The sequence below is a fragment of the Amblyomma americanum genome, chromosome 11, assembly GCF_052857255.1.
Source record: "Amblyomma americanum isolate KBUSLIRL-KWMA chromosome 11, ASM5285725v1, whole genome shotgun sequence".
In the NCBI taxonomy this organism is placed as follows: domain Eukaryota; kingdom Metazoa; phylum Arthropoda; class Arachnida; order Ixodida; family Ixodidae; genus Amblyomma; species Amblyomma americanum.
In genome coordinates, this window is record NC_135507.1 from 31,451,133 (window position 1) to 31,473,811 (window position 22,679).

Here is a 22,679-nt window from a genome sequence, read left to right on the forward strand (position 1 = left end):
GCAAAGGAATATCTTGGTTAATCTTGATTGCAAGTCCAGGTTAGTCTGGTTGTCTGGCTAGTTTTTGTCACGTGGTTCGTCACGCGGTTGGTCACGTGGTGCGGTGCGACCACGGTGGGACTGCGAGCATGGCGAAACTGCGAGTTCGCGGCCAATGTAGATTTCGCTACAAAAGCCTATATTTAAAATGTTCGTAAATTCTTAGGTGAAACACCCACTGTATACTACGATTCGACCAATGGAAATATATATAGAAAAGCAAAAGCGTCTATTAGAGGTCTAAAAGCCTATATTTAAAAATTTTGTATATTCTTAGGTGAAACACCCTCTGTATACTACAGTTCGACGAATGGAAATATCTATAGGAAGGCAAGAGCAGTCTATTAGAGGTCTAAAAGCCTATATTCAAAACAAAAATTGGTATATTCTTAGGTGAAACACCCTCTCTTTGCACGAATCGACGAATGGAAATATCTATAGGAAGGCAAGAGCATCTATTAGAGGTCTAAAAGCCTATATTCAAAACAAAAATTGGTATATTCTTAGGTGAAACACCCTCTCTTTGCCACGAATCGACGAATGGAAATATCTATAGGAAGGCAAGAGCGTCTATTAGAGGTCTAAAAGCCTATATTCAAAACAAAAATTGGCATATTCTTAGGTGAAACACCCTCTCTTTGCCACGAATCGACGAATGGAAATATCTATAGGAAGGCAAGAGCGTCTATTAGAGGTCTAAAAGCCTATATTCAAAACAAAAATTGGTATATTCTTAGGTGAAACACCCTCTCTTTGCCACGAATCGACGAATGGAAATATCTATAGGAAGGCAAGAGCGTCTATTAGAGGTCTAAAAGCCTATATTCAAAACAAAAATTGGTATATTCTTAGGTGAAACACCCTCTCTTTGCCACGAATCGACGAATGGAAATATCTATAGGAAGGCAAGAGCGTCTATTAGAAGTCTAAAAGCCTATATTTAAATTTTTTGTAAATTCTTAGGTGAAACACCCTCTGTATACTACAATTCGAGGAATGAAAATATCTATAGGAAGGCAAGAGCATCTATTAGAAGTCTAAAAGCCTATATATAAAATTTTTGTAAATTCTTGGGTGAAACACCCTCTGTATACCACGAATCGACGAATGGAAATATCTTTAGGAAGGCAAGAGCGTCTATTAGAGGTCTAAAAGCCTATATTCAAAACAAAAATTGGTATATTCTTAGGTGAAACACCCTCTCTTTGCCACGAATCGACGAATGGAAATATCTATAGGAAGGCAAGAGCGTCTATTAGAAGTCTAAAAGCCTATATTTAAATTTTTTGTAAATTCTTAGGTGAAACACCCTCTGTATACTACAATTCGAGGAATGAAAATATCTATAGGAAGGCAAGAGCATCTATTAGAAGTCTAAAAGCCTATATATAAAATTTTTGTAAATTCTTGGGTGAAACACCCTCTGTATACCACGAATCGACGAATGGAAATATCTTTAGGAAGGCAAGAGCGTCTATTAGAGGTCTAAAAGCCTATATTCAAAACAAAAATTGGTATATTCTTAGGTGAAACACCCTCTCTTTGCCACGAATCGACGAATGGAAATATCTATAGGAAGGCAAGAGCGTCTATTAGAAGTCTAAAAGCCTATATTTAAATTTTTTGTAAATTCTTAGGTGAAACACCCTCTGTATACTACAATTCGAGGAATGAAAATATCTATAGGAAGGCAAGAGCATCTATTAGAAGTCTAAAAGCCTATATATAAAATTTTTGTAAATTCTTGGGTGAAACACCCTCTGTATACCACGAATCGACGAATGGAAATATCTTTAGGAAGGCAAGAGCGTCTATTAGAGGTCTAAAAGCCTATATTCAAAACAAAAATTGGTATATTCTTCAAAACAAAAATTGGTATATTCTTAGGTGAAACACCCTCTCTTTGCCACGAATCGACGAATGGAAATATCTATAGGAAGGCAAGAGCGTCTATTAGAGGTCTAAAAGCCTATATTCAAAACAAAAATTGGTATATTCTTAGGTGAAACACCCTCTCCTTGCCACGAATCGACGAATGGAAATATCTATAGGAAGGCAAGAGCGTCTATTAGAGGTCTAAAAGCCTATATTCAAAACAAAAATTGGTATATTCTTAGGTGAAACACCCTCTCTTTGCCACGAATCGACGAATGGAAATATCTATAGGAAGGCAAGAGCGTCTATTAGAAGTCTAAAAGCCTATATTTAAATTTTTTGTAAATTCTTAGGTGAAACACCCTCTGTATACTACAATTCGAGGAATGAAAATATCTATAGGAAGGCAAGAGCGTCTATTAGAAGTCTAAAAGCCTATATTCAAAACAAAAATTGGTATATTCTTAGGTGAAAAACCCTCTCTTTGCCACGAATCGACGAATGGAAATATCTATAGGAAGGCAAGAGCGTCTATTAGAAGTCTAAAAGCCTATATATAAAATTTTTGTAAATTCTTGGGTGAAACACCCTCTGTATACCACGAATCGACGAATGGAAATATCTTTAGGAAGGCAAGAGCGTCTATTAGAGGTCTAAAAGCCTATATTCAAAACAAAAATTGGTATATTCTTAGGTGAAACACCCTCTCTTTGCCACGAATCGACGAATGGAAATATCTATAGGAAGGCAAGAGCGTCTATTAGAGGTCTAAAAGCCTATATTCAAAACAAAATTGGTATATTCTTAGGTGAAACACCCTCTCTTTGCCACGAATCGACGAATGGAAATATCTATAGGAAGGCAAGAGCGTCTATTAGAGGTCTAAAAGCCTATATTCAAAACAAAAATTGGTATATTCTTAGGTGAAACACCCTCTCTTTGCCACGAATCGACGAATGGAAATATCTATAGGAAGGCAAGAGCGTCTATTAGAAGTCTAAAAGCCTATATTTAAATTTTTTGTAAATTCTTAGGTGAAACACCCTCTGTATACTACAATTCGAGGAATGAAAATATCTATAGGAAGGCAAGAGCGTCTATTAGAAGTCTAAAAGCCTATATTCAAAACAAAAATTGGTATATTCTTAGGTGAAAAACCCTCTCTTTGCCACGAATCGACGAATGGAAATATCTATAGGAAGGCAAGAGCGTCTATTAGAGGTCTAAAAGCCTATATTCAAAACAAAAATTGGTATATTCTTAGGTGAAACACCCTCTCTTTGCCACGAATCGACGAATGGAAATATCTATAGGAAGGCAAGAGCGTCTATTAGAGGTCTAAAAGCCTATATTCAAAACAAAAATTGGTATATTCTTAGGTGAAACACCCTCTCTTTGCCACGAATCGACGAATGGAAATATCTATAGGAAGGCAAGAGCGTCTATTAGAAGTCTAAAAGCCTATATATAAAATTTTTGTAAATTCTTGGGTGAAACACCCTCTGTATACCACGAATCGACGAATGGAAATATCTTTAGGAAGGCAAGATCCTCTACGAGAAATCTGTAGACAGTCTACAGGCCATTTTTATAAAGGTTTAGCGTAGGCCAGTCCTCTTATCTCGCATATTGAGCGCGACGCCTGGGCGACCCGTTGTTTCACGGCCGTTTCTGAAGCAACGAACACAACGACGTTCAGACGCAATCAGCGACTCCTTAATGGCTTCCGCGCTGTGGCTGCTGCTTCCTTTTGTGCTTTTTACGGGGCGCTCGGCGAGTCTCGATTGGGCGTAAGGAAAATGGGAGACGCTCGTAACGGAGCTGCGGCACCTGCTGCACTCTGTGCCGCGCCAGAACTTTACGATCGCTATGAAGGGGCAAGCGCGAAATGAGGCGATAGGTGAGGCGAGAGGTGAGGCTCCCGGGGGGATGGTTAGTGAGGGTATACTCAACTCTGTAATGCCCGGGCAGCGAAAATCTGCGATAAAGGTTTCTATACTTACGGTATTTGGTCGCTTTTCGCCCTTACGTTACACGAATTTTTTTAATTGAAGAGGACAGCCTTAAGGACATGACGCAATCGCGCAACGCATTTTTATTTATTTTTCAATTGTATTAATGAATTAATTGATCAATTACACGCACTAAACTTTTCAATTAGCATCGTCAAGCGCTGGCTTTTCATTCTGAGAATTTTGACACCTTGAACCCCCTTTTTCTATTTTTATTTTTCCATTTATTTAATTATTCATTTCATTATTTATTTATTTATTTATTTCAGTACCCTCAGGGCCCGAGGGCATTACAGAGGGGAGTGGGGTACAATAGACAAAATAACAAAGGAACAGCAGTCACAAGTAACACAAAAATGTGAACAAAAATATGGCTCGCGCAAATCAGTATGTTACAGCAAATACAATCAAACAAATTAACAGTCATTTAACACGAAATTATGAGCAAAGAATAAAAAGTAAGCATAAAAGTAAGCATACCAGGCAAACAAGCATACCACGCGGACCAGGCCTGTTTGAACTACCACATAAGCTGAAAAGAATAAACGGCAGGGCGCAAGGATTGCATGTACTATGTTACCATCAAATTAGTTAAAGCTGATTTCATTAATTCGTCATAGCCTATCACACACCAGTCAATAATCGATCACTTGAACCACAAATTACCATGATACGATTTTCTTTTACGGTCATTTCCCCCAATTATTTCCTATACGCGCTGCCGACTACGCCGACGACTTTTCAACCGAACGAGCTGTAGTACATATTATTACATATTATATTATAAAACTAGCAGATAGGCAGTTTCACAAGGTCTACAAACAACAATAATCTGCCCACGTATTCAAGCATGTACTGTACGTGCACTACAATCAAAATCATTCCATCGCCATCAGTACAGAACCATTGCTGAATTCATTAATGTATAGCTTAAATCAATGCTTCAATGTGGCTATAGGTCCGGAGGAATTTTTGGTTGTTTTTGCAAGGAAGCTTTCCAGCAGCACACTTCCACATTTGTGGCAGATAACGCTGACTCTGCGTGGAGGAATTTGTTGGGAAAGGATGATAGAGGTGATCATGTCACAATCTGACGTTCTTTTGTTAACGTCAGTTATCATTAATTTTTGCCGTTTTGTGCAGACCGCGCCGTATACCTAGCACCCATGGGCAATGTATAATGAAATGCGCTGTGCGGAATATCCAGAGATTATCACCTGGTTTGTTTCATAACTCTGAATCACTATTTAAGTGTCGCTTTACACGGACCCGTGCTCTGTGACGCGGTACCTTTCTGACTTTTTGACGGCCAAAACTTTCCTGAGCTCATCTAATGTCGCGTGTGCACTGGGTAGTGGATGTTCAGAGTTGATCAAGAAAACGCGGACAGGTCGGAGCGTCCTTCGGCTCTTAGGACATCAGTTAAGCAGGCCAATGCCAGCACTTTGTCGTTGTGGTCTTCAGTGCGATGTACCCACTCATCAACATACACCCACTTCGATTTAGCATGAACAGAGTGAGAGGTACAGCCCCCGTCAAAAGTCTTAAGTCCCGAGCGTTCAGCTGCAGCGAAATGAATATTCCTAGACTGCTCCGCATAGCGGATAATTCAGAACACAAGTCAAGCAGGAAGCTTCTCTACAGCAGGAAGAAACCTTCTGCTAGCACTTCAAGGTCATTCGGTCCTTAATAGTGCCGTAGTGGTTCTGTTATGCGGTTGCAGCGCAAAGCCTTTGGCCTTAAGACTTTGGACCAAGTCTGTACGTTCTATGGTGCCGTGCTCCGCATGTCCGAAAAGAAGTCCTTGTGCTATACCGGTGACCCCTCTGATGGCGTAAGCCGGGATTAGTTACCCGCGGTGTCTGTCTGAAGTTTCATACGAGTCAGCAGAGTCACTCGCAACTTGTAGTCTGGCGATGCGTTATGCTAGTCTGTAATAATTCCGGCAGGCGTGTCCTCAGTGTGTAGGTCTTTGGTTTTGTTGAGAGATCTCTGACCCAAGTGCGTTGGACCTATCCGTCTGTGCACTTCTTAGGCAGAGTGTAGTTTTGGATTAGTATATGGCCCATATTTCCCCACTTTTCTTTATCTGCCTGCCCGTGCCTTTCGTCCTCTTCCCTCAGGTTTTCATTTAGCACACCTTCAGACACCTTTTAACCCTTCCTTATTGTTTAACTCTGGGGCAATTTGGCCACCAGGTTTGTAGCACGAGGTAGCTGCACGCATGCTTTGGATAATGCTTGCATGTGTAGTCGGTACAGGGAGCTGTGCGCAGCTGAAAATACAAACTTAAAGCCAAAATCTGACGAGAGCGGATGGTTATCAGGTGATGTGCTTCATTATACCTGTCTTGTATAGGTACAGCCCTGTTAAAAGTACACAACCCATGAGGTTTGCTTCTAAGCTGTTTAGCAGAGCCCCCTAGCACGTCTAGCTCTCCAAAGCTTGGGAAAATTAAGGGCGCAAAGCCATTCCTCTTTCGAGAGATTGCGGTCGCTGAGGATACGTAACGAGGCAGGCTGCAGGCATCACAAGCAAATCCCTTGGCCTGTATACTTTTGACGGGGGGTGTACGTAGTTGCGCTTCTGCTCAAATCTTTGCCTCTGGAAGCTAGCGCGTATGGCAAAGATGCCACTTAGTTTGCAATGCAGTGTGTCGCTTGAACGTTCTGTCTTTCTTTTTCATTCGCGTCAACCATCCGCTAACTACATGGTTCAGGTGTCCACCCTGACTGTGAATGTCCTCGCAGCTTTGTTTTTCTCCTCCCAACTTATTCTAAACTAACTTGTCATGTAATACTTCACGTAAGCGTGACGCCGACTATATGTGCACTTCTTTATCTCCCCTTTGTGTTCCCTTGAAATCCTCTCACAGCGCGGTTCAAGTGTCCTACCAGATCGAAACAATTCCCGCGCTTACCATTTCTTCATAACATGACACTTAACGCCTACCCTGCCGAAAAAAACGACAGAATCGTGTAAAAAATACGACAAACTGTTTTGTAGTTTTGTCGTATTGATAGATTTTTCTGTTGTTTTGTAGTATTTTTCTGTGGTAATGCTTTTTCAGCAGTACCTTTCTGTAGTTCTGTAGTACTTTTCCGTAGTAATTACCCACAATTCTGTTGTCACTATAAAAATTTGTTCTTTACAAGTCTTTGGTCTAAAACATTACACACAATCTGCTGTGACGATAGACAACTTTTCTGCTGTGTTTTTCGACTGGGTATAATGTAATATGTAACCGCCCTGTGTTGTCTCCTCCTTCCTCCGTCCTGTGTCTGCTACGATTTTAGTAGTTATGTCTCGTCAACTGGCCTACAACTTTACATCTCCTTAGCTATATGTAACATTTCCCCTCCGGCATGCCCGCTGTGGTGCAGGTCCCTGGGCGACCGGCGGCCCCTGTTCGACCCCGAAGAAGAGGAGCGCGCCTCGGCCATCTGGTCGACGAGGGCCCCATCCATGGACCACCACCCTGTCCTGGACCGGATAGAGAGCCACGACGACGAGCACTTCGAGGAACTGCACCACAACCATCACAACCACAGCCTGGAGGACGAGCCCCACTCCCGGGAACGTGAACGGCAGCAGCAGCGAATGGAGCAGCAGCAGCAGAGAAAGAGTCTGGCCGAGGAGGAGGAGTCGGCCGTCATATCGGGAGGCCACTTGCAGCCCGCACCTGCCACCGCCGCGCTCACAGAGGAAGCTGGTAAGGCCACGCACACCTGTCCGCCCACGCCTCTTCGGTTCTCTTTCCCTCTCTCTAAACGCGTGATTCCGCGGCGCCCTTCTGTTCGAGTATGCTCGCTTTGGCTCGGTGAAAAAGCAGGCGGCGCGGTGGGCTTCGAAGCTGCAGGCGTCAGCTGATGGAGAGCCGAATGTGTTCCTTCGCAGCATATGCGTTGAAGGAAGGACTTGCCGGGACCGACAACAGATGACGAGATAGAGGAGAATAAGCACCTCGGTGTATAGAAACGCTGTCCTTTTGGTTTTCTTCCATGTACGAAAGAGACCACCAGTCTCTGAAGCCAAGAAAAGCACAACAGAATTTTTTTTTAATGCTGTGTTGATTAGAGCAGAAAATTTCCTTCAGTATAGTCAGGAAGAAAATTCCTCCACCTCTAAATCTCGTGTGCAGAGAAGTTATTTATCTTCTCTAAAGTATTCAAGGTTAACATTCCTTCTTTCTAAAACTTTCGGCTTCTCTCGTATACTTATCGTGACGAGCTCTCATCTTCCTCAGGCTTAGTTTGTGCCAGCTCTCACAATTAGAAAATTGTCAAATTATGGGCGTGTGAGTTGTTTATTTTATTCATTTTATTCATTCGATTCGCCAAGAACTAAACTGTGTATATAGCTCCTACATCTACTTGGCACGCACGGGAGCTAGCAGTTAAGGCTGTTGCTATTACTCTCAGTAATAATAATAATAATAATAATAATTGATCTGGGGGAAAGGAAATGGCGCAGTATCTGTCTCATATATCGTTGGACACCTGAACCGCGCCGTAAGGGAAGGGATAAAGGAGGGAGTGAAAGAAGAAAGGAAGAAAGAGGTGCCGTAGTGGAGGGCTCCGGAATAATTTCGACCACCTGGGGATCTTTAACGTGCACTGACATCGCACAGCACACGGGCGCCTTAGCGTTTTTCCTCCATAAAAACGCAGCCGACTCTCAGTCCAAAAACGGAAGTGGACATTTTGTCTTCACAACAGATTTTTTGCAGTATTTTGGTACAAGAACTTGTAGTAACAACAAAAATTTGTCTAGTAAAAACAGAACTGCTTGTAGTACTGCGGTGTCTCTTGTCGTAGCAACAGAACTACTGAAAAATCATATAGGACTACAGAAACACCTGTCGTTACGACAGGACGACAAAACAAAAATTTCTGTCTTCACAACAGGATTTCTTTTATCATTTGGGGAGCTAGCCTTGTAGCAACAACAGAAATTAGTGTGGACAGAAGTTTCTGTAGTACTTGCCGTATCAACACAGCCACTCCTGTCGCGACGATAGGCGAGTTCGTAGTACTACAGGAAATCTGTCTTTACGACAGGACGACAAACAATTCTGTCGTATTTTGGTACCAAGTCTGTCGTATTTTTTGACTGGCCGGGTTGTTGGCGGTGGTGAAAAATTTCTGTCGTCACAACAGAATTTAAGATGATAAAAGTAATTTGGGGAACTAGCCTTGGAGCAACAACAGAAATATGTCGTCAGGCAGTACGACAAACAATTCTGTCGTAGTTTTTGACTGGCCAGGTTGTTGCTGGTGGTGTTGATGATGATGACGGTGAATCCGCGCTCCATAGCTTTCTCAGCTATGTAGGTTCACGTTAGTGGGACTCATCGCAGTCCTCCCATAGCGGCAGGCTTCCCAGTTGCCGAGGGCCGTCCTTGTTTCCGAGGGTGCGTCATCATCCACAGTGAGGGGGTGCGAGCATGAAAAACGATCACTGCCGCGGTCACGACGTTGCTCGCCGCAATGGCCTTGCCGAGTTCCTCACAGAGGCCGCGTCCACCTCCGGTCTGCTTTCCAGCAGCCCGCCCAGCCTTCATAGCACGCACGCTCTACTCTTCTGCCTGCATAGCCTGCATGTAGCGTAATATACTGCGAGCAGTTCGCGCACGTCCTTCCGTGGGAGCGAGAAATTATGAGGGCCAGTGCAGCCGAAGAATGTCCACGCTGTCCAGCACAGCGTAGGGCTGTGCGACATGTGTGACAGTATGTGAGAATGGCGTTTTGGTGCGGTCATCTTATTTGTCTTGCTGCTGTTCGCAAAGAGATGTCGTAAAGGGCAGAAAAACATAAAAACTTGAATATTCGTAAAAGATTTTATGAAAGGTATACTAAAAAACTTACTGGTAAGTGATGGATTTTGGGAGCAGGCAGGGGATCTAAGGCTATGTCTAAAAGGTGGGAAGTCCGGAGGACTCTGCACATGTTGTTGGTGCGGGCAAAAAAGAGAGCTCAGTAGCAACTGTAAGCTAAGAAACGAACTCCTTGCTGCACTCTTCATTCTGATCTTTTGAGATGCAGTGTTCTTGTCGCAGAGCTATTCTTGCAGACTGATGTTAAAGCGTTCTGATTTAGGGCGCTTCACAAACAGATGCACCATTTATATGTGCTGCTGCCTACTGTCATTCGTCATAGATGCCACCAATTACAAATAAACACGGCGCGAAGGAATGCATCGAGAACATACCAGTGAGCATGCAGGCTATGCCTCCATGCTATGAAATGAATGTGACATGTTCAACTGATTTTTGGCGTTCTACGCCCATTACTGATGCGATGTACATCCATGACTTCGCCGCGATCTTCAAGACTAAGGCTTGACTCAGCCGAGCTTATCCGCACTAATAAATGATCATCGCATTTTGTAAAAAGAAATATATATACACATGTACGGATGCTACTGATGCAGACACGTATTTAATCTACTCACTTTTATGAGCCTGCTTCTCCCTAATCTTCATGTTCCTCTCCTTGCGAGGTCACCTGGATGACATGGATAATCTCTTCTGCCGACGTGGCCGCGTAAGCAGCGTATGCTGCACATGGTCTACACTGTATAAAGTTAGTGTGTGCTTAAAAACACTACGTTGACCGTATGAGGTTGGGCCTAAATTAACCATCAGTCTTGAGCACCGCAGTGTGGATGCGAAAGTTGGTCCGCGAGAACCTGATAACACATAACTCTGTAACGCATTCCACATTATAAAAAAGCATAAAATATCCACGCAGACAGCGGTCTATCGACGCTACGCTCGGCGGCTGCCCTGGACTCGGCCGAAGATGGCCGCCAGACGAACCAGAGCACTCCTCTGCCGTCCCTGTCCTCGGAGACGATCTCGCTGCGCAACCGGTCCTCGTCGTCGGCGACGCCGTCGCTGCACGACCGCGAGGACAGCCTGGACTCCAACGCGGCCGGCGGCGGTGGCGGGCCCCCAGGGTCGTCCTCAGGGTCCGGCCACGGCAGCAACGGCTCGGCGGCGGTGACGTCGAGGCCGCCGCTGCCTGTGAGGAGCGCCAGCAAGGCTTCCAGCGACCGTAGCGTCCAGTCGCTGCCGCCGTCGCTCGGCGAGTCCAAGACGTCGTCCCCGGGCGCCGGCGGCATGGAGCCCTGCGCCCCCGGAGCCGCGGCCTCCGTCAGCAGCGAGAGCGGCATCGGCAGCCGCAACACGTGGTGTAGTGTGAGTCTCCCTTTTTGGCCTCTTGTTCCTTCGTTCCAGGTGACCGAGGTTAGACGTAAGGGTGTGTCGGGGTTGCTTAACGCTTGGTTGTAGCGCAGGAGAGACAACAGAGAGATGAAGAAGCGCAGAGCCTGTGCATTTTGTACCGTATTATGCAATAGCATAGAAGCCTCGCCGGAACAAAAAACTGGTGGCGACCGTCCGGCGTTAACCGGAAAAATCCTGATTGGCTGCAGGGCAGTGACATCATATTGATGTCACTATAGCGGAGAAATCGTGTTGACTGAAGGGGCGTGACGTCACCAGCCAACCAGTAACGTCACCGTGATGGAGAATGCCTATCGGCTGTCCTCGGAAACGATCTCGATGCATGCTTATGGCTCAGCAAGGTATTCTTCTTGCTTCAGTATTGCACAACGACCGAAATGCGTGTACGCTGTCGGCGCCACAAAATAGAAAAGCCGCGTGGGTCGCACAACCCGCCTGTTGCCTGTCCAGCTCGAGCGAGAAGTGTGCTCCATTCGCCGCCTGTGAGCCCTATGATTTGTGGGCGTCCGTCGGCAAAGTGTGCCCGCGAGTCTTCCGTGGAGCGTTGCCGAGGCGTTGCGCGCAGCGACTGCATGCGGCCTTTCCGAGTACTTGCGCGCTGAATGAAGACGGCGCGGCCTATGCGCTTCTTAGCGCACAGCTCGTTTCACCGGCCACAGGGTCTTGGCTTGCAAGGGGTGAACAGCAGAGAGATGTCGGGAGATTAGTCGGGGTCGCCTGTTGTAGCTGGCTGCCCTCAGCTGAATGAAGTGGAAATGAAATGGTTTAGGGAGAAAGGTAGATTGAATGATGCGCGTATTCGTTGCGCAAGGGTGGGAACAAGAAGCAACTGGTTTGCAGGTGTTTGCTCAGACTGCTTGGGCTCCGTAACGCAAAAGGCGCCCGTGTGCTGTGCGACGTCAGTGCACGTTAAAGATCACCAGCCAGGTGGTCGAAATTACTCCCGAGCATTCCGCTGCGGCCACCTCTTTCTTCTTTCACTGCCACCTTCCTCCCTTCCCTCATGCCCCATTGAGGTGTCCACCGAGAAGTGAGACAGTTGATTCGCCATTTCCTTTCGTCAAGAACCGCTAATTAATTTATCATCAGCCATGGCGCTAGATTGTTAATTTCTAACTGCATACATAATCACACTCAGACTCACACGGAAAGGCAGTGACACAGATATTCGGGCAGGGAGTGTCCGGGATAGAGATAGAGACACAGACCGACTGGGAGATTGAAAGAGGCGCAGATGTACGCTCGGGGACAGAAGTATCTGGACCGCGTGCGCCGTATGCGAAGTCGATAGCTCTATTATTAGCCGCCGTCCTGAGGCCACACTTGATTTAGAGAAAACCTTGCGCAAAAACATGCAACCACAAAGACAGAAAAGACGAGTGGTTGCATGTTTGTGGTTGCATGTTTTTGCGCTAGGTTTTCTCTAAACCAAGTATGCACCAACTAGCCCAAAAAGAGGTATTAATGGAGACCACACTTGTGGAGGTGAAAGAACATGATTTTAACTTTCAGCTCTACAAGTGTGGTCTCAGGCCGGCGGCTAATAAATGAGCTACTGGCTTCGTTTACCGGAGCACGCGGTCCTGGAAACTTTTCTCCTCGACTGTAGATACATAGGTACATGCAGCGAAAAACAAAAAAAATTTGAGGGAAGTCAATTTTTTTCTTCTTTTGCTGCCCAGGCATTGTATAACGGCATGCGGTACAAAGCTTTTTATGCTTTAGCATTAGAACGCCCATTATCGCAGTGTCCGCGGCGTTGGCGTTAGCAGAGAAGCCTGCAACCTCCAGGCACCCTACGGGACAGGAAGGTGAATCTCCCACCTATGAGCGTCCGCCCATCACCCGAATACCCACCTCCACAACTCCAGAAGGCTCCACCCACCACCCATGCACACAGCTTCAGAAGCCTCCCAGTACTACAGACCCATAGCGAAAGCAAAATCAGTGACGCTAATGGGTCGTCTAGCAGCTGAAGCCCTGTACCGGTCTACGGAGACGCAAACGGCAGGCAGGCTCTAATGCTAACGCATATACCACCGCATGAATCGCATCGGGTCTTTTTTTTTTCATTTGTTAGAATTATTGATATTTTGCCAAGGTGTTTAAGCGTTCGTTACTTGCAGAACATTATCGCGCACGTATACAACACAGCGCTTGCTCAGTACACAGCTGGTGAGTTTCGGCTTGTCACGAACGGGAAACGCCACCAGCGTCACAGGTGACCGCACCTGTGACGCGTGCGCGACTAATATACAAAACCACCTGCATCCAATCAAGCTAAATCAAGCTTGGCAGCAATTTTCAGGTAAAGGTCTCTTTTGGAGTAGAAATATGCTTTTAAAAATCGAGTTTTTCGGCGTGGTTAGAATTAGTTCTATCGCACGGAGTATTTTCCCGCACGTCATCACTTTTCGATCCGTTTTACTGGTGTAGAGAACCGCATAAATTTTGTCTGAACCACACTTCTTGGAATTGCACGTAGTTCATTATGTCTTTTTTTTTGCTAATTCGTTTACGTGCACCCTTCCGGTCGATTTTTTTTATCGCAGATGGAGAGCATCGAGGGCTCACCGAAACCAATGGCCCGGGGCAATCTATCTTCGAGAAGGATTAGCGAAATCAAGCGACAGCTAGGAGTGGATCCTAGCACTGCGAAGTAAGTGATGCGTTTTTCATTGCGTTATTTTAAAATGCTTTTTGCCTCTCCACTGTTATGTTCTTGTAATGTCCTTTGAGCCTTTAAGTGTTCAACTCATTACGGTGATGATGATAATTATCTACGAACTTCAGCCTATTAAATCGCAGAGGTGCTGGTGCACCATGGTGACGTATATCAAAGCTATATAGGGGCACAAAGGGGACGGCGAGAATTATAAAAGATACGCGTGTGGAAATACCTCAGGCATAAAAGGAAATACACTTCCGCACGATATACAGTTTAACCTCGTTATAACGAGGTCGAAGGAGCCCGGCGATTATTTTGTTATAGCCATAGATTCGTTATAGCCCGTGTTGACCGAGCTTCCAACGGGAATCGTCACTTCTTCGTTATATCCAATATTTCGTTATAAACCGTTTCGTTATAACGAGGTTCGACTGTAGTCATTCAGCTAGCAAGAGTTGGTAGGTAGGTGTGTATGTTTTAAACGCGCTGAAGCGACTCAAGCTATGATGGACGCAGTAGTGGACGGCTCCATATTAATTTAGACCACCTTGGGAAAGAGTGGATACCAAGAAAGAGAGAAGCTGACCGGAGGGCGGCCAAGGCGCAGGTAAGGAAATGAAACCAGAAAAGTTTTGTTGGCATAGCTAGGTCACTGCTGGAGTAAGACAGGGCTTAAGCAATTCAAGGGTAACAGATCACAAAGGTGGTGAGGGGCGTGCGTGGGGGCGGTTGAAGCTGTATTGTCTCTCAATGGGCTTCGGAACGTAAGTTAATGAGCTAAATATCCAGCTGGCGACATTTATTCTAGCCGTAGATGGTGTTCGTTGAAAATTTTCTGAATGGCACGTCCGCCATTTTTTTTTTCACTCGTTCAGGTACCACCGCCGGGCTCCGAGCCCCGCTGGTTCGTGCCAAAGTGTGAACATCTCTCCTTCTCCAAGTGTCGTGAAGGCGAGGCGACAGAGGTCGCTGTCGCCGCAGAGGTCGGGCATACCTCCCGTACCACTTCCGAGGTCCCGGGTCACGTCCCCGGAGCCCAAGCCCGTGCCGCGCCGTCATCTCTCGAGGCAGGACACGCCCGCCAAGTCGACCGACGAGCACGACGACCTTAGCGCCGCGCCTCGTGAAGACGCCTACCTCGAGGACTTCCGGAGGAATTCGGTGGCCCAGATGAAGTGCTCCCCGGACACGGAGTCGAGGAACCGCAAGGTGTCCGCTGCCAACGGTGGCACCTCGGACAAGCCCAGCTTCACAGACTGCACGGGCCCACCCGAGCACACCTTCAGGGTGGTCTTCGTCGGCGACGCCGCGGTGGGCAAGTCGTCCTTCATCATGAGGCTCAGCCGGGGAATCTTCATGCCGCAGCTGACGTCGACGCTCGGTGAGGGCGCCGCGGCGTGTTTTGTGGCCATTTATGTTGTGTCCAGCATCAGAGGACACTTTTAAGCCATGTCAGAATCTAGGCATTATGAACAGAGCACTGTGCGTACCACTACTGGTCGTCTACATTTTTCCATCGTCTCCGCATATATATATATATATATATATATATATATATATATATATATATGTACATATATATATATAAAGCCCATGTCCTGGTGAATCGGAAGAACTACAACAATACGCCATCAACTAGCCCAGCGTGATTCAGACTATTCAGAACTTATTCACAACTTCCAGCGGGAGAATATTCTAGGCCAGGGTCTTTCGAACAGAAACGATAAGATGACTTAACGAGTCGATCTTATAAACTATTCTGCACACATTTGAACCGTGCTTTCTCCTTTCGGCAATCTATGTGGGAACTCGTGCAGAGTTGCATCTGTTTAAATCAGACTTGTAGTAAAATACGTTATCGTATAAAAACACCTTCAATCTGCTAAGGCAGTCTTGAGCATGGCCCTTGCGATAAAGCGGGAAAGCGCAGTTTACGGAGGCCGTAAAATGATGACCTTTTAAGACGCCTTTGGAGTATAACCGAGGAGAGGCAGTCAGCGATTCCTTTCTCCGTGCTTCGAGACTTTCTTGCGCAGTTATTCAGTGGTGATGGTAACGGCAGTGATTGTGTTCAGGCGCAGGTGGCGGTAGCCTTACATTGATGATGTCGGCATAGTCTGAGCAAAAAGAAAATAATACAATTCATGCCACTGCCCCAGGAGGCCATCGCCCTCTAAGAAATTCAAAAGTAGCCTTGCTACCGCGTACCGCTACCACGATCCGCCACTGCTCATGAGCAGATCACCCTGTGGGCGTCAGATGGCGCCACGTTTATGTCAACAGCGCGCGCGCTCCTTGAGCGTCTGGACCAATCACCGCGTGAGTAGTAGCGGGCCGCAGTACGCGATAAGCACTAGCGGTACGCGCTATGCTAAAGGTATCTAATTTGAGAGCCATCTGGGGACATCCCGTTGGCGACGCTGTCCAGAGACTCATTCCGTCTCCTCTGGCTGCACAGAAATGCATCGCGCTGATGATAAAAACACATTTACACTAGAAGAAACGTTAAGCGTCCAAAATTGTACGCCGTGTTGTCACAAAAGCACGAAGACCGTGGTTCACGGCAGAAAAATGCTCTCCCCGCTAAAGCTATAGCCTTTGGAGCATCCTAACGGCAAAAAGATGAATAAATAAAACGCGAGCACAGACGGGCGGCATTTTTATAATGTAAACTGACTTGTTTTTTTTCCGTGCCGCCTCCGCAGGAGTTGACTTCCAAACGAAGAACATCTGCATCGACAACAAGAATGTGAGCCTCCAGCTGTGGGACACGGCCGGACAGGAGAGGTATGTGACAGCTGAATCGCGTTGGGAAAAAGGAGGGTTTGAGGACGAAAGAAAATATCGTCTCAACTCGGGGAGGGGGGGGGGGGGGGAATATGCAGCCAGTGTCGTGCCTATTGGCGGTGTGTTGTTTTCGCAGCTGCCGCACGCTCTGTTGGAGGTAGCTTTAACCGCACTTGTAAATATCAGTGCTTGTTTGCATAAGGTGCATTTTAAAGCCTGTCTCAAGTTTAGAACGAGCCATAATGCACATCGCAAAATAAAATAAAAAATGCCGCATTTCTTGCAGGTTTCGGTGCATCACACAGTCCTACTTCCGCAAGGCTGACGGTGTCATGCTCATGTACGACTGCACCAATGAGCAGTCGTTTCTGAACGTGAGGCAGTGGATGTCTGACCTCGAGGTACGTTGCGCTTATGCGGAATATGCGACGGTGAATGGCGATGTTTTGGCGGGGTCTGAATTGTACTCGGTGGCGCCATCTTTTACGTACCACCTCCACCAGTGATCAGTTTATACCAGGTGTCCCAGCTAAATGTAACCAAGATTTCTAAAAATACGAAGTGTGCTGAGCGAGTGAAACGAATTTTGTATTGCTGACCCAGTCGAAAAACACAACAGAATGGTTACTGTCACCACAACAAATTTTCTGTACTGTTCTTGACCAAAAACTTGCAGTAAGAACAGAATTTTGCGCAGTTAATACGGAAAAGTACTACGGAAGAAACTAGAGTTCTACCGAAAAATACTAGAGTGAAACAAATAAATATGCTGTTGCGACAAAACTGCAAAACATTTTGTCGTATTTTTTTACACGGTTCTGCCGTTTTTTCGACTGGGTGGCGAACCCTTCACGGTAATTTTTAAATATAGAAAGAAGCGACCATACTGGACGAAAGGATGGAAGCATGAATAGCGTGATGACGACAGCCTCAAGACAGACCTCTTTTTTTTTTGTGCGTAGCATGCGTAGTCCAAGTGGAACTGTGAACTTACTCAAGGATCACGACTCGGGACGTCCAGTTCCATGAGGCCCCTCCGGCTGCGAAGTTTATGCACGCCGGCACTCAGCTTTTGCACTGCTCTTTCTCGATTTCTCCCTAATTTTCTTCTCTCGTTTTTGCTGTGATTGCCGCGAACAGGAGGTGGCGTCCCGGGGCATTCCCATCATGCTGGTCTCGAACAAGACGGACCTGCGGGAAGTGTTCAAAATGCAGAGCAAATCTGTCGTCGATAGGGAGGCCGGCGAGAAGATATCACAGGTGAGCGTAGACGAGCGTTGTTAACAGCAACAACAACAACAACAACAACAACAATAATAATAATAATAATAATAATAATAATAATAATAATAATAATAATAATAATAATAATAATAATAATAAAACAGTTGAACGTCGTTACAACGAAGTAGAAAGGGGCTTCGCGATTTCTTCGTTATAGCCGTTGCTTCTTTATTGTGGTGCGGGACATTGGTTGCAACTGTACTGTGCATACGCACTTACTTGCCGCAGTGTATAGCTGGTGTTTGGTGTGCCGCCAGTGTGCGCTACGAGAGCCTTCAACACGCGCACCGAGCGGCCACCACGCGTCCGCATATGCCCACATATGTCAGGCTTGCTAACCCACGCCCGTTGTTTCCGCTGCCGGTTAGGCCTTCAGCGCCTCTAAAACTGGTCTCGGGGGAAGTGTCGTAGATAGCAAGAAGCCTAGTTAGAATATTTAGCTCCCTTTTCTAGGTCTAGATGTTGAAGAACAAGTACCCGTTTTGGTTGGCTTCGCCACATAACTCACAAGCACGTGGGTAGCTATACTTCACTGCATGACAGAAATGCATTGTGAAGAATACGCACTCCAGAACGAAGGTATCGGCGATGGGCGCCTTCCGGCCAACGGAAATTGGTTCGCGCTTTTGTTTCCAACCGATTGGCCTTGTTAAGCCAGTGGGATGTCGATGCCGTCAAACACACCGAGCGCACTGCCAACCAGCCTTAACCATGCGACCATGCAAACTTTGCATGGAACTAGAGAAGCCATTCGCCCTTGCGCGTGGGTCATGTGCATTGAGGGAGTTGGAGAAGGATGACCTCCAATGACCTGGGACACAACGCGCAGCGCCTATCGTGCAACGAGCCACGTATTCAATTTTTGGGGGAAAAGGAACCGCCAGCGTCTCTGGTCGTTTTTACAATTGGAGTTTCGTTTGCAAATCGTGAGAGGAGAAGCGTAACGTCGGAGAGCTATATTTTTTCAGCACTTAAGAGGGGGGAGGAGGAGGGGGCGTTGTTAGCAAATACAGTTGAACCTTGGTATGACAAAGCTGAAGAGGCCCGGCGATTACTTTGCTATAGCCGTAGTTTTGTTATAGCCTGTGTTGGCCGAGCTTCCAATGAGAATCGTCATTTCTTCGTTATATCCATTACTTCATCATAAACCGCTTCGTTATAACGAGGTTTGACTCTTCGTTATAACGAGGTTTGCAGTACGTCATTAATGTCTTGGTGTCTGCACTGCCAAGCCTTACCTTTCCTCTGATCTTTCAGGAAATGAAAGCCATATTTGTGGAAACGAGTGCCAAAGAAGGGTCGAACATCAACGAGGCCGTTGTAGCTTTGACGAGGTAAGCGAGATAATCTGCTGCGCGGCGCTGTCAAAGGAGACCTCGGTTATTCACCATGCATTCCGTCCCGTTCTTCCCACGCTGCAGGAGCATGATCAAGCAAGCTGTGCCTCAGGAGAAGGACAGCCTCACACTCAACGACAAACCCGGGAAAAGCTTCGCCGCCAAGTGCTGCAACAAGTAAAACAAGAGGGCCGCGCGCACTGCGGTCCCTACCCGTCTGGATATCACAGAGCTCCCCGCATCGACATTGCCACTGCTTTATTTTTTGTTTGTCTTCCGCTCAAGCATCGATCTATTTATCAGCGAAACCGTGGGTTGAGCTTTTAGTCCAAAATGAAGCTGGATGGTCACGTGACCGTATTGCTTTGGCGAAAACCAAGACATCATTCCGTTGGCAGCCGCTCTAAACTCTGCTTGGAAATTTCTCTGGTCCTGCCAGAACAAGCACCCATAGTACCTACCTAAACAGTGCATCCCATCCCATAGCATAGGCTGTTTAAATGCGGTAGCATTAGATGCCTCATCGGGAAGAAAATGTGTCGTCGGAAGCTGAATTAGCTGATTGCTTGGGGGGAGGGGGAGTGACGTCACTAGACCGGGACATTCCTATTGGCCGACTGGCTGCAGGGAAGTGAGGTCATCAGATCAGAGCATTCCCATTGGCTGGAGGGGATTGACGTCACTAGACAGGAGCATTCCCATTGGCTGGAGGCATCAACAGCTGCTAATGCTGTCACATTGCCAACTCACAATGGAGTTAGGCGTTGTTGTGAATTTTTTCCATTGTGGTGATGTCAAAGACCGAAAAACGTACACATTGGTACTAATATGTAGTGCTACTAATAACCTTGATATGAGTGAAAGGGTCGTGAGACAAACGTATGAGAATAGTCGGGAGATGACTACGCTCGGTCCACGGTGTACGCCTTGCGGAGAATTTAGACTGTACGGGTTGTAACACTATTGGATCACCAGCATTCCACTGCAGTGGCGACGCCAGGTGAAAAAATCAGGTGCGGGTCTTTTAACTAGCCCATCCAAAACCAATCAAGTGCCTTGGATGGCGACCTCAGCATGCAGAACGAAAACCTCGATCTCTCTGCCTTCACTCGCGGAGGAAATTACCATCGAAACTGATCATTCCTATGTTGTCACAGAAATGGGGCCAGTTGATTCTCCGCTCTACACGATTTCCCTCGTCATTAGCTTATAACACGAAGTGCCTTTCAAGCAGCTGCAACCTGCCTTAGGCTCTAGCGTGCATGGGTTGTTATTACTCTTTTTTTCTTTTTTAAGAAAAGACTCTCAAGAACGCGCCTCTGTAAGGTGCCGCTCTTTCAGTAGTGTGTTCTAGTCCTCAGCTTGTATAACTCGCACTCTGCATGTACTGCTTCATAGCCGGAGCTTACCGGCCAGGGGTTTGTCTTGTTCAGTTTTTTTTTTATTTCTAGTCTGCCTTTGCAACTATCTGCGCACGAACACTAAGTCGCGTCCGTTTTAACTCGCGTTTTATACCACGGATGTAGAAGGGTATTAAATGACACAGGAGGAGACATTTAGCCATACTGGTTATCTGGCTTCCTGAACGAATGCGCCGGCGCCAAACACTGTTCTGTTCAGTCCATGCATCCTTAAGACCCGTTCTGCACGTGACGCGACACGCGCGTTCTCCTCAGCTTGTATTCTTGAGCTCTCTGTGGATGCAAAACTTTGAAACTCATTAGGCTAGGTTCACGCTGTCGTCGTTTGGGGCCGTTACTTGCCAAAAAGTGACGTCCGCAACCGTTATGACAAGTATGTACTCGTCACATGGCGTCCGTGGTGACGTTAGCATATGCTTTATATTCCGCTGCGACCGTACATAGAAGACAAAACCTCTAGCGAATTGATTCTCTGAAAATCCATTAGGTGCAACCTGTTCCACGAATGAAAAATTGTCCTACCACCAAATTGTAGTAATTGGACTAGTAAAATAGACCGGGCTTTATACGTGGAATCGTCAATTCTAGAAAGGCTAATTCTCTTTGAACACAGCTGTCACAGTCTCCTCGAAGGACTGTTGCCGAAATGATTATATCTGAGACTCCGAGTCATCCAAATGGCTAGCTCTGCTCGAAGCGGGATTTGCGATCGACAAGCGCATATTGCACGGTGCATAATCTTTGTACAGACTATCTAGATGTTTTTTAAATTATTTCGCGCCCGCAAGTTAGTATAACGTCCGCGCCACCGGTGTGCCTTTATTGCGAGCGTGCTATGAGCTTAACTATTCAGTGTTACACGCACAGCTTTGCGCCGAAAGAGCACCGCCAATTAACGGGGGCATGTGATTTTTGCTTTCTTTTTTTTTCTAAATACTCGTTTTGTGGTTGTTATTGGTTTTTGTTCCTGTTATTGTTATCGAGCGTTTGTTCACTGTTTTCATTCAAGGTTACTGCATTCACCATGTCGACTCTGGAAAAGCGTGCTACTCGTGATCAGCGCTGTACAGTTCAAAAACGCTTTCGCGCGTGGATAATTCATGTCTTCATTCAAGTATTGAAATAAACTGCGGGCTGTTGACTCCACAGTGTGTGCTGGTATCGACTTCTTTTAACGCGATAGCGTTAAAAACCGCGTTACTTAGAAAATACGGTGTAGGCGGTGTTGTGAGTGCAAAATCACTAGCATGACTCTGGCAGGTGGTGCCACCTAGAGAGCAACCTAGGAGGCAGGTGGGGAACGTACACTGTAAACACTAATACGCTTATATTGGAGTAAATAGGAAGTAAACTCCCTTTTTTCGGCGTCATCACAACCTGCCCATCGGACAGTGAGCAAACTGTCCACCATGGCAGGTGGCAGTTCAGTTAATGATTTCCTTCTCTCCACGGGCCAACCGTGGCAAGTGGAGGCTCCATACAAACGCTGCCGACGCCGGGCAGTTTTCGCCCTCATGGCACTCCAAATGGATATGCATTGAAAAAATCAATCCCGCAATACTATCTACTGTGCATCCGCACCTGTTACGCGATAGCGTATACAACTCGTTCGGTCGAGAAGCTATTGGCGTAGTATAGTGGTCGGCACCGCGTTTCGGAAATAATCGGGGGCTGCGTTAAAAAATCGTATCGTGGTAATTTTTCGTTCTAGTGATTGATGATTGAATGGTGTGCGACAGGCGATGACGAGTTAAGTCATTGTAATCAATTAATTAATTAATTGAAAAAATGGGAAAATTGGGGTTAAAAGGTGCCAAAATACTCAGAATTAAAAGTCAATGCTTGACGACGCTAATTAAGAAAATTTAGAGTATGTAAATGATCAATTTTGATAGGTCTCCTCGAGACTCCGAGCGATTTGTCCAACGGGCAAGGCGCCGCGTTGAACGGGCGATGGCGTTCCGTGGACTCCCTGGCAGCGTTGCAACATGCTGTCGCGTTCCACTC

At 46.3% G+C, this 22,679-nt stretch overlaps 1 protein-coding gene across 4 annotated transcripts in view; it reads left to right on the forward strand.

The window, feature by feature from the left end:
• LOC144111506 (uncharacterized) overlaps positions 1 to 21,818 on the forward strand; it is a 104,548-nt gene extending 82,730 nt beyond the window's left edge. For all 4 annotated transcript variants that reach the window (XM_077644830.1, XM_077644831.1, XM_077644828.1 and 1 more), the window contains exons 10-18: positions 7,310 to 7,638; positions 10,679 to 11,127; positions 13,728 to 13,834; positions 14,719 to 15,224; positions 16,549 to 16,630; positions 16,917 to 17,031; positions 17,771 to 17,890; positions 19,172 to 19,248; positions 19,336 to 21,818. In XM_077644830.1, the coding sequence (XP_077500956.1) occupies positions 7,310 to 7,638; positions 10,679 to 11,127; positions 13,728 to 13,834; positions 14,719 to 15,224; positions 16,549 to 16,630; positions 16,917 to 17,031; positions 17,771 to 17,890; positions 19,172 to 19,248; positions 19,336 to 19,432 (1,882 nt within the window). In that variant the 3' untranslated portion in view covers positions 19,433 to 21,818. The remainder of the gene's footprint in view (positions 1 to 7,309; positions 7,639 to 10,678; positions 11,128 to 13,727; positions 13,835 to 14,718; positions 15,225 to 16,548; positions 16,631 to 16,916; positions 17,032 to 17,770; positions 17,891 to 19,171; positions 19,249 to 19,335) is intronic.
• The last annotated feature ends 861 nt before the right edge of the window (positions 21,819 to 22,679 follow it).